We start from the raw sequence: 12,244 nt of genomic DNA on the forward strand, positions 1-12,244 counted from the left end.
TGGCTTAAAAAAAAAAAAAATGAAAGAAAACACAAATGGAAGACAGCACCTGCACAGAGATTGGAGACTTCTGATTGTTGGAATAAGTATGCCACCTGATCAATAAACTCAGCGTATCCTCTACCAAAATCCTTATAACATTCATTTTGAGAAAAAAAAAAACTATACAATTAAAAAAAATTGTTACAGTACCATAAGTGAACCATAACAGTCAATAAAGAAAAAACGAAGGTGGATGTCCCACACTTCCTAACTTCAAAACATATATATGGGCCCAGTATCTCAGGCCTATACTCTTAGCTACTCAGGAGGCTTAGGTGGGAGGATTGTTTAAAGCCAGCCCAGGAATAAAAGTACAAGAGACTCGTATCTCTAATTAACCAACAAAAAGTGAGTAAAGCAGTGGCTCAGGTGGTAGAGCACCAGCCTTGAACAAAAGGCTAAGAAACAGTAGGCCCTGAGTTCAAGCCTAAAAAAAAAAGAAAGAAAGAAAAAAAAAAGATATAACATGGGGCATTGGGCATTGGTGTTATTGGTGTTTCATACTTGTAATCCTAGCTACTCAAAAAGTAGAATCAGGAGGACTGAAGTTCAATGCTAGCCAAAGCAATAAGCGTATCTAAAACTCTGAATAAATCTGAAAGGTTTTTAAAATTAGGCTAATTTACAGGAGAAAAAAGAATAGACAATTCATAGACTGGCATCTCTACAAGGATTGTAGTATCTAAAGGTCTTGTATTAGGATATATAACCAACTCCCAAAACCCAAGACTATTAAGTTAATGAAGAACCCAATTAAAAATGGGCACCAGCTCAGAGCAGAAATTTCACTGAAGTGTAGAGATGCAAAGATGTGTGTTAAAAGATATTGTTAGGGGCTGGGAAGGTGGGTCAGTGGTAGAGCACTTGCCTTGCATGCTTGAGGCCCTGGGTTCGATTCCTCAGCACCACATAAGAAAAAAGCCAGAAGTGGCGCTGTGGCTCAAGTGGTAGAGCGCTAGCCTTGAGCTGAAGAGCTGAGGGACAACGCCCAGGCCCAGAGTTCAGGCCCCACAACTGGATCCAAAAAAAAAAGATATTGTTAGCCATTAAAGAAATGAATATTAAAACCACAGTGAACCACTACTACACATATGTTAAAATAGTGGAAATCAGAAAGATTGGTCATACCAGGGTTTGACAAGGTGGAATAAAAATTCTCATCTTATAGTGGGAATACAAAGTAATAAAAATCACTGCAAATTTGACATTTTCTTGAGAAAATAAATACTAACCTACCATGACCCCAATATTTCATTCTGAAGTACTTTCTCCAAAGTCAGTGAACGCTCAAAGATGTATACACACACGTTCCATTCTGTATACTGTAATAACCAAAAACTTGCAACAGCCAAAATATCACTAGGTTAAACTGTAGCTTAACTCTAGCATAGAATAATTCTTAACAATAAGAAGAAATAAATTCTTAACACGTTGTTAAAACTCAAAAGGACCCTTAAAGATTCTAGACTTTTTTTTTAATGGTGGAGTCAGTGTGCAGAAGACCTAGGTGCAATCCCCCAGCACAAACAAAATAAAAAATGAAGAAAGAAATAGTCTTGATAAGTGACTGTGGTGAGTAAGCTATGGTGAGTGGAAGGTTATAAATGGTTACCTGAGGGGTAAGGGGGAAAGACAAAGGCTACAGAGGAGCAGGAAAAAATTTCCAGAAGTAACTATTTTAGTGATGATATTTCCACAAATATCTGTACATCAAAACTTATCAGACTACACTCTGTAAATAAGTATGCCAATTAGATCCTAATACAGCTGATGCAGCTAACTGAATGATACAAGAACAGGGTATGTTTCCTGTAAAGATTCAGGACAGAAGACTTAAATTGAGATGAGATTTCTAGATCAGTGTTATTCAAAGGACCAATTTGCAAAGTGTTACTGGTCCATTATGACCCAAGGAATTTATTTAAGAATCAAAAGCCACACTAAGCATGCTGTTTACTTCAGCTGATAAACTTTTCATTACCAAAATCTCTTCATGAAGAAAACTGTACACTGAAAAATATTCTGGCCTGAGCTCCTTTTCTAATTTCCAACCTATAACGAATAGGTCATAAACCAGCAGTATTGTACAGACACCTTGTGCATAGCACTGTCTGGATCACACTCAGATATTTATTCAGTCTCAGACTACTCTCACCTGTATGATGAGAACAGCAGTAACTGCTCTAGACATCTCAAGGAACAGGCTCAAGCTTTAAATGAGTTATAAAGCTTACACTTGGAAGGTTTTGCTTATTTATGCATTATTAATGAATTAAATGAAAAGTCATTTGAAATAAATCAATCATAAAAATAAAACATGTTATTTTTATTTGTTCAGAATGTTTATTCTTAGTGTTAGCTAAGGTTAAAAATTGTTTTTCAATGAATCTATTAACATTTAAAAGACTATTCTTAGTGTTAGCTAAGGTTAAAAATTGTTTTTCAATGAATCTATTAACATTTAAAAGACTCAATATTAATTTACAACAAAAATGATCCTGCAAAATCCTGACACTTGAGTAAAAACATACACACTGTACAATGGCATCTATCTTTACATCAGAGTAGTCTCCCAGTCAGACACACAACTGGCAGAGAGAACAATGTCGTTTTCATTTTCCCATTTCACACAAATTCAGAATTTTTTTCCTTGTTAATGTCTATCAGTTCTCTACAAAATTTTACACTTTACAATCTTTTCTTGAAATATGAGAAAAGATACAGAATCTCCTGAGTTATAAATGTAGCTTATACCTTCTTTAAAAAAGTTACTTTAAATATCACAAATTAATTATATATCATAACACGTGTCTCTAATATTTGCATAATGATATAAGCAACATTCAAGTATGTTTGTGCTTTCTATGTTGACATTACTTTAGAACCTATTTTTAGCTTTCAATTAGACTGTTGTGAAGATTTCCCACATATTTAATAAATGAAGATAAAACAATCATTAAGAAAATATAAACTATTACATAGCTTTTCATCTTGTATTTTTTGCATTCCTATCAACCATATAATCTCTGTTCTTTAAGGACAGTGATAGATTTTTATCTTTGTCGCATCAGCACTGCTGCTCTCTCAGCCTCAGAGCATTCAACCACAGCAGGGTGTTTGAACACAGTCTTCACTCTGCCTTATCCCAGGTAGCAGTAACATCTAAGCATGTTGTTATCCATAATTTCCAGCTATTTCAACTGCAGGACCACCTTAAAACACAAATTAGAGGAAGACAGATATTAGATTAGACCAGAATGGTGGCCCAATATGCTAAATGAAATGTTTTTAAAAAAAAAAAATCTCTGAAGGAAGATGAGTAACAATCACGGTAAGTGCTGGCATTTACCCAGCAAGATCTGTGTCTCAGGTTATTCAGCATCATACCAGGGTCTACCACATCCACTTCCCATCTGAAGGGAAGCCAGGCTCGAGCTACCTGGCATTCAGACCAACCATTAAGGCATCAAAATGTGTGAGTGACTTCAGGGTATGGGAAGAAGCTAATGTTTATCAGCGTTTTTTAGAATGTAGAATTGAGAAGACTGACAGTGGCCAGGGAGACAGTTAAGAATATCTGAAATCTAAGCCAGGTGTCAGTGGCTTACGCCGGTAATCCTAGCTACTCAGGAGGTTAAGATCTGAAGATTGAGTTCAAAGCCAGCAGGGCAAGAAAGTCCGTGCGACTCTTATCTCCAATTAACCACCAGAAAAACGAAAGTGGAGCTATGGCTCAAGTGGTAGAGCGCTAGCCTTGAGCTGAAGAGCTCAGGGATAGTGCACAGGCCCAGAGCTCAAGCCCTACAACAGACAAAAAAAAAAAAGAGTATCTGAAATGTAGTCGCTGATAATTAGATTACTGACAAAATGCTAAAAAAATACATAAAAAAGATACACACACACATGCTTTTTTTTTTTGCAGGTTGTGGGGCTTGGGCACTGTCCCTGAGCTCTTTTGCTCAAGGCTAGCTCTCTACAACTCTAACCCAGAGCCCCACTTCTAGTTTTTGACTGGTTAATTGAAGAGCCTCACGAGGACTTTTCAGCCCATTCTGTTTGAACCACGATCCTCAGATGTCAGCTCAGAGTAGCTAGGATTACAGGCATAAGCCACTGGCACCTGGCTAAGATAATTATTCTTATTTCACTCTCACAGTAACAGTTTTTACTGTTTAAAAATTACTTTTCAAATTTACTAAACACTACAAATAATTACTGTTATTTACCCACTGCCTTGTAACTGTGAAGGTTTTAAACATCCATCAGTTCTAGCTTGTCTTCATCTAATTGTGTCAGAACTAGAGTCATATTTTATTGCCTATATTTAGAACATTATAAAAGCAAACTTTGTCCAACTTATCCAAACTTTAGTTCTTGTCCATTCAGAAAGACATCCTTTTTCCAGAATAAGAACTTTATTTTAACTCAGAAAAACTATTTGGAATCTACTAATTTCATGATCCTAAAGTTCAAATATATATATTTTTATTAGATCTGAGACCAGAACTTGAACTCAATATCTGATGCTTTTTCACTCAGTGGCTAGTGCTCTACCAACTGAGCTATGACTCCAACCCCTATTTTTATTATTAATAAATTATTATTAGAATACAATGATTATTCTTTTGAAAATGACTACCTTATAAATTATATCCCAAACCAAGTAACTGAACAATAGATATTAAAATTCAGTATCAAAAACTATCAATGAAGTATTTTTCTGTGCTTGACATAAAGTATCAAAGAAATTAAAATATTAGAAGGGAATTTATATGCATTTCTTTTATTGTCCTGAAGGTATTAATCAAAAATTAAGACATTAAAATCATATAAGAGCCAGGCACCGGTGACTCACACCTATAATCCTAATTAACTCAAGAGGCTAAACTTTGAGGATCACTGTTCAAAGCCAGCCTGGGCAGAAAAGTAGATGAGACTCTTATCGCCAATAAACCACTAGGAAACCAGAAATGACGCTGTGGTTCAAGTGGTAGAGCACTCGCCTTGAGCTGAAGAGTGCAGGGATAGCACCCAAGCCCAGAGTTCAAGCCCCACAACCGACAAAAAAAAAAAAAAACCATATATATATATATATATATCATATATTATATATATATGAAAATAAAAACAAATACCTTATTAGCTGCTTCCAAGGAAGTGATTAGATTTTGGAGCTCTTCCTTACTCATTTCAACAGAATATGGTTTCACTTCACCATTTTCTTTAACATCTAGATGAAGGCTTAAAAGTGGCATTTGTAAAGTAGCAATCTTGTCACTAGAAAGTGCAAGCTGTTTGAAATTTTAAAAATAATACTTAGTAAATAAAACATATTAAATATGCATTGGTGCTTAGTAACAGTACATTTCTTAATAAGTAATGTTTCCCTGTCAAACACTGAGAAAAGCAGAAAAAATAAACCAGTATCAAAACAACACATGTTCAAATGGTAGGAACAGAAAGGGAAGTGAATACAAGACAGAAAGGAGATAAGAAAAAAGAAGCCAGAAGTTTCATGGCAGAAGCAAACATAAAAACCTGAATCAGTCCAGTTACAAAAGATACTCTTTTTAAGATTATAATAATTTTTTAAAACGATAAAACTCTGGGAAGTACTGAACAGGGGGGTCCAAGACATCAAGAAACTGAATTAAGGAATGTGAAAGATAGTTTGGGTATAAAGATGACTAAAAATATTGGTAAACTCTTAGAAATTAAGATATTTAATTCACTATCAACTAAACTATTAATAAATATATTATCAAGATACCATCCTTAATTTAAAAAAACAAAACACAGCTACCTCATTTCTTAGCTCTGTCAGCACAGAATGGAGAACTGAAAGAATCTGGAAGAACTGAAAGAATCTAATATTTATAGTACTAACACTTTTTTTAGAAAAAAAGAAAAGCTCTATAGCTTATAGATGACAAAGAAGAGCTGATTTTTCCCACACCTTTGTTTGGCGTGCTACTTCTTTTTTTTTTGGGGGGGGGGCAGGAGGGGTCCAGTAGTGGAGCCTGAACTCTGGGCCTGGGCACTGTCACTCAGCCCTTCAGCTCAAGGCTAGCGCTCTACCACTTGAGCCACAGCGCCACTTCCAGCTTTCTTCTTTTTGCTTATGTGGTGCTGAGGAATGGAACCCAGGGCCTCAGGCATGCAAGGCAAGCGCTCTACCACTGAGCCACCTTCCCAGCCCAGAGTGCTACTTCTTAAAAGAACTTGTTGTGTAATGGAAAAGACACATTCCCTAACAAGTAACCAAAGGATCTCCCTGTAGCACAACAGAACCAAATCCTTCTCTACATTTCTTCCTCCTTTCAACCCAAAACAGGACTTATAATGTTTGAGATTTGAGAGTACTGTCTCCAAACTGGTCTATCTTATGGGTGATTCTCCAATATTTCTGTTAAGTGGTTTCTCAGCCTATGCTTGAATTCCACCAAGGAGTACATTACTTCAAGAACAGTTTAAAACCATAACTGTTACCCATATAATTATAAAGTATATACCTTAACCCTTGTCTTAAGTCTCTGGAGTAATTGAACAAAAATCTATTTCGTATCCAAATAAGTTCAATCATAACTGTCATAGTTCTACTAAGTTTTACCTTTTCCAGAGACATGAACTCATATTTTTCAAAGAAATTTCATGACTAAATTCCTGGTCATTCTTTTCCATTTGGGTTCTAATTTGTTTAAATGTGTCTTAACTAAATAGTTCACAAATAGTGTCTCTCTTCTACTTGTATACTTACAAAAACATATTTACTTCAATAAAAAATCCTCTACATTATCAATAATTTCTTTGCTTCATTTGGTTCCCCAGTATAATGAGATAAAAACTTTTATTTTATGATGTTGATACATGGCCTTGTACTCTTGCTTGACATTTTCACTCTACTTGAGCCACACGTCTACTTCCAGCTTTTTTGTTGTTGTTGTTGTTCAGTTGTGAGGGCTGAACTCTGGGACTGGGCACTGTCCCTCAGCTCTTCAGCTCAAGGCTAGCGCCCTACCACTTGAGCCACAGCGCCACTTGCTTTTATCTGCTTATATGGTGCTGAGGAATCGAACCTAGGGGCTCATGCATACGAGGAAAGCACTCTACCACTGAGCCAACTTCCTAGCCCCTACTTCCAGCTTTTTGTATGTTAACTGGAGATAAGAATTTCTCAGACTTGTCTATGACTCTCTTTAAACCTTGATCCTCAGATATCAGTCTCCTGCAGTAAGCATGAGCTACCAATACCCAATGATAATATCTCTAGTTTTGTTTCACCTTTAGCTTTGATAAGCATAATATTCATAAAAAGGTTAAAGAAGAACTGGCCAAGATAAGAACCAGAGACCATGGCTAACATAAATTCATCTGTCTTTGTATGGTTATTTGTCCAGTTATGAACCATGTAACTGCTCTTTTCCCAACTTTTTCTCCACTTAATCCACAAAGATTATATGAGGCATTATATCCAAAACACAAATCAGGAAATGTAAAGTATTTCTTTTTTCCTAATCTTCTAGCTTAGGTATTCTTTAAAGGATGAAAAGCTAGAGAAGAGTTGCTCTTGATTAGCCCTAATAATCATGACCTTCTTTTCAAATGTTTTGAAAACTGCTGTTTTAATAACACATAGATTTTTCCTCATCGAAGTAGTATCTAATTTAGCAATCTTGAGAAAGCTAGGAATATAGAAAGCCCTAGCCAAAGATACTTGTCAGAATCAAATTCTACCACCATTATGACTTACAGGTCTAGTTAAACTTATTATCAATGCAATGTTTTTATATATGGTTTGAGTCTGTCACTTTCCTATTCCCAAATGAATAAAAAACATGCCTTTTAAATGATCTTTGAGATTTCTCTGGAATAGTACATTCTCAAAATAACAGAAATCTTAGGTACATGTCATAAAAATACTTTATATATAATTCAAAAATATATACGCTATTAAACAGGTTCTCACCTTTAACTGCCAATCAAAATCCTGTAGCTGAGCAGACGAAATGTCAACTATTTCTCCTAATAAAGCCTGCTTGATTTCATCTTTCCTACTTCTCAAGCATTTCATAATAGCTTCTTGATGAAATGAATTTAACGGATTCAATTGCTGGAGGACCTATAAAAATAAGTGGTTAGAAAGTAACTGAAAGGGGCATCTTGCTTAAAATATAAAAGTTTAATTCCACTCTCTTTTCATGCACCTTTAAAATGAGTCAAAAAAAAAAGAGAGAAGTAGTTCAATAACTATGAAAAGAAGGCTTGAACACAAATAAGGTTTTAACAAAATTCTGCAAAAGTTAAAAAAAAAAAAGAGGTGGGTAAGGCTGGCTGACAAGGCCATATGAACACACCTGAAGAGCATAATACAATGTCACATAAGGTCACCCTTAAGGTCAGAGGTATATAAGAAACAGAGAAAGGAGGCCAAAGGCCATTCAACAGAACCACCTGACAACCATAACTTCATGCCTAAGTTCCTTAAAAATACATAAAACAAAATGCAGCAGCTCAAGAAATAGGTAAGTCTATGTCCATCATTAGAGATCTTAACACAATTCCCAATAACCTACAGTAACAAAAACAGTAAGTTACACAAGAAATTAAAAGCACTATCTACTTTCCCTATTTGACATATAGAATACTCAACACCTGTAGGATACACGGTATTTTTACATGTGTATAGAAGAGTCACCAAAAAATGGATACATTGAGCTATGTATCAAACTACAAAGGACTGAAAAATACTGGTCTTATTTTTTTATTACTGTGCAATTAAATCAGAAAATAAAGTCCAAATATTTGAAAAATTAAGCAACTCAATACTAAACAAAGAAAGAAAAACAATGTCTAACTTATTTCAGAGAACAGATAAAGAAGAAAAAACTTCTCAAATTCACTCTTTGAGGCCAGAATGAAAGTTGATACCTTGATGAAAACATTACAGAAAAGAAAAATCACAGGCCAGGAACACTCAATTACAGATGCAACTATTTCAGACAAAATACTGATGTATCAAACTAAGAGATACATAAAAAAGATTATACTACATGACGAAGTAAGATTTATTTTGACAACACAAGCCTAGTTCAGAAAAAATTAATGAAACCCAATATCCACCATGCCTAACACACAGGAGGTATTTTTACTTTTTTACAAAAAATGTTAACAAATGTTTAATCACTTGAACATGACAAATTATACAGGACTTTAGACATTCACCCACTGAGACCAAAGGAGGATATTCTTAGGAGAGGATCACAAAGCTCAATAGTGCTGGGCACCAGTGGCTCACACCTATAATCCTAGCTACTCAGGAGACTAAGATCTGAGGATTGCAGTTCAAAGCCACCCCGGGCATGAAAGTCTGTGACTCATCTCCAATTAACCATGAGAAAACCAGAAGTGGCACTGTGGCTCAATTGGTAGAGCGCTCCTCTTGAGCTGAAGAGCTCAGGGACAGTGCTCAGGCCCGGAGTTCAAGCCCCACAACAACAACAATAAAAAAGACTCAATAGCTATGTATACATTATCATATAAAACGATATTTATCAAAATGAACTCCAAGAAATGGAAACAAGGTTTTTTTGTTATTTTGCTTTTTGTCCTTTTTTATTTTCTCCTTTGTCACTGGTTTTGTTTTCTGTACCTTTTGTCTTATATGTAAGTTTATCTATTTTGGGGAGGCCAAGGGGGGCACAGAAATGATGGATGAATAAATGCAGCAGTGATACTTGACATTATGTTGAAATGCAATATACAACTTGGTGGGGGGCGGCGGGCAGGTCAAGAAATAAAATTTGAGAGAAAAGGAGAGAAGAGGTGATGCTATTGAAAAATGTACTCATGTACATGACTTATGTAACCATAACCCCCCTGTACATAACCTTTATAATAAAATAAATGTTAAAAAATGTTTAATCATGGTAATGGAAATATAGATATTAGTATATAACTAATGCATATTAGTTATATAACTTCCTATATGCTTTAAAGAGTCACCGGGGAGCTGTGGCTCAAGCTATAATCCTATTCAGGAGGCTGAACTTTGTTGACGGAGGCTCGAAGCCAGTCTGGGCAGGAAAGTCTATGCAATCTCCAACTAGTGCTGGAAATGGAACTGTGGCTCAAGTGGAAGAGCACAAGCCGGGTAAGTGGGTGAGGTGGGGTGGGAGAAGAGTTGTGGGGGTACTAAGGGACAACACTAGACCCCAAGTTCAAGCTCTAGCATGAGAACAACAACAAAAAATAATCCTGGGAAAAAATAATTTCACAGGAACATTTTCCACTCACAATTAAAAAGTTTTAGTTGTTATGTAATATATACATAGTACTTCATGATGATGATGATGTCCTTTGTATTTAAGAGTACCTAAAGCCTAACTTTTAAAAAGTCTAGGTATTATTATTAGGTATAAACATTTGGAGTGAATTTACCTCTTCATCAGATAAACTTTTACCAACTACAACTTTGAAAAACTTGGTAACATCTTCTAGAACAAGTGTCCATTCTGCTGAATTCCAGATGCTGTGATAATCCTGGTAAAGCGGATAAGCTCGGCCACAGATGCCGTCAATTATTTTGTGAAGAAACTAGAGAGAAAAAAGACATAAATGTACTTGTAAGAAAATTTATACAACAAATATATCTTTTTTGTAACAAGCAAATATCCTAAGGAGCTCCTGTTAGCTGCAAGAGCTCATATAGAAACAAATATTTTAAGATTCTTATTAATAACTAGAACTCTACAAAAATACATGTTTTCCAGTAATATGTCCACCTTCAGATACAAAAGTAACTTCAAACATACAACTGTTTTGTTCCAACATTTCTGAAAGGAAGATGGCTTCAAATCAGGATCCCTGATATCATATATACATAATAATCTCCAATAGAGATTATTATGTATGTAACTCTGTAAAGTTCATTTTGCTTTGTCTCTATTTTTACAATCTTCCTATTTACTTGTTCTGCTCCCTTCAAGAAAGTTCTCAATATTGCTCTCTTCCTTTTCTTCATTCCTTTGCTCTATCCTACTTTCCATTTTCTCCTTAAATGCTCTCTAGGTTTGTTTCCTCAATGTACAATGAAAATCCCCTTACAACGTTGTATGAGTTATGTAAGAACATCAGCAAATAATTTGTCACATTCCTGGCATGTACAAAGTATTTAAACATTCTTACTCTTTTTGTTTAATCATGGAAATACTAAATTCATTAAGCTAAAACAGACCAACAAAAGGAAAACAGAAACATCTAGAGCCTCAACCATTTCAGTCCATGGCAAATACACTATAGGACAGACAGGCAAGTATCTAGTTTAATGCCTAGTTTGGAGACAATAAAAGACTTTAAGTATTTTCTGGAGGAAACCAGAGTAAAAATAAACCAAAAAAAGTCTGTTCACTGAATATTCTGAAATAGGAAACAAATCTATATAATTCCCTCAAAAGTTCATCTTTTGAAATAGATAAGTCAGACTGTCATACTCTGACTTCAAGTAATCAAATATTATGTGCCCATCTTTGAGAGACACAAGGGATATTTCAGCATTCTTCTGCATTAGCTGAAAATATATTATTCATATCAGTACTCCCATGATGCAAACCTCCAACACATATTATTTGAAACCTACTACACCAGAACTAGTCTAGGTAAGGATTCATTTAACTATCTTTCATGAGATATTTGTATATGCATTTTAGAATTAAGTCCTCCAACTCATTCCGTGGATCATATCCCACTCCATTTTAAGCAATCACTCTTTTCCTGAACCACACATATGAATTCCACTTCCACACTGTGGCTAATGCATAATAAAACAATTTTTATGAGCCACCTATCAACCAACATGCTCCTTTTAAATACACTGAAAGCTTTCTACATACATTCTATTTTATCCCTTTTCCTCCTAAAGCAAAATGTACAACTCAAAAAAAAATGCTAACTTCTCTGAATCTCTTATTCATTCATAAGTATGTGAATACTTTATTGCATTTGTGTAAACAAGGTAATGGGAATATAAACAAAAAAACACTATTATTCAGGAACTCCTAACTAGGGCTGGGAAGGTGGCTCAGTGGTAGAGCACTTGCCTTGCATGCCAGAGGCCCTGGGTTCCATTCCTCAGCACCACATAAGCAAAAAGAAAAAAGCCGGAAGTGGCGCTGTGGCTCAAGTGGTAGAGTGCTAGCCTTGAGCT

The 12,244-nt window shown here is 35.4% G+C and overlaps 1 protein-coding gene across 1 annotated transcript in view; it reads right to left on the reverse strand.

Moving 5' to 3' along the window:
* Positions 1-2,474: 2,474 nt before the first annotated feature.
* Commd8 (COMM domain containing 8) overlaps positions 2,475-12,244 on the reverse strand; it is an 11,742-nt gene continuing 1,972 nt past the window's right edge. The window contains exons 2-5 of the mRNA XM_013009199.1: positions 10,480-10,635; positions 8,009-8,161; positions 5,178-5,333; positions 2,475-3,254 (exon numbers count right to left, since the gene is read on the reverse strand). Of these exons, the coding sequence (XP_012864653.1) occupies positions 3,234-3,254; positions 5,178-5,333; positions 8,009-8,161; positions 10,480-10,635 (486 nt within the window). The 3' untranslated portion in view covers positions 2,475-3,233. The remainder of the gene's footprint in view (positions 3,255-5,177; positions 5,334-8,008; positions 8,162-10,479; positions 10,636-12,244) is intronic.

Source organism: Dipodomys ordii, unplaced genomic scaffold, assembly GCF_000151885.1.
Source record: "Dipodomys ordii isolate 6190 unplaced genomic scaffold, Dord_2.0 Scaffold8, whole genome shotgun sequence".
Classification (NCBI taxonomy): Eukaryota; Metazoa; Chordata; class Mammalia; order Rodentia; family Heteromyidae; genus Dipodomys; species Dipodomys ordii.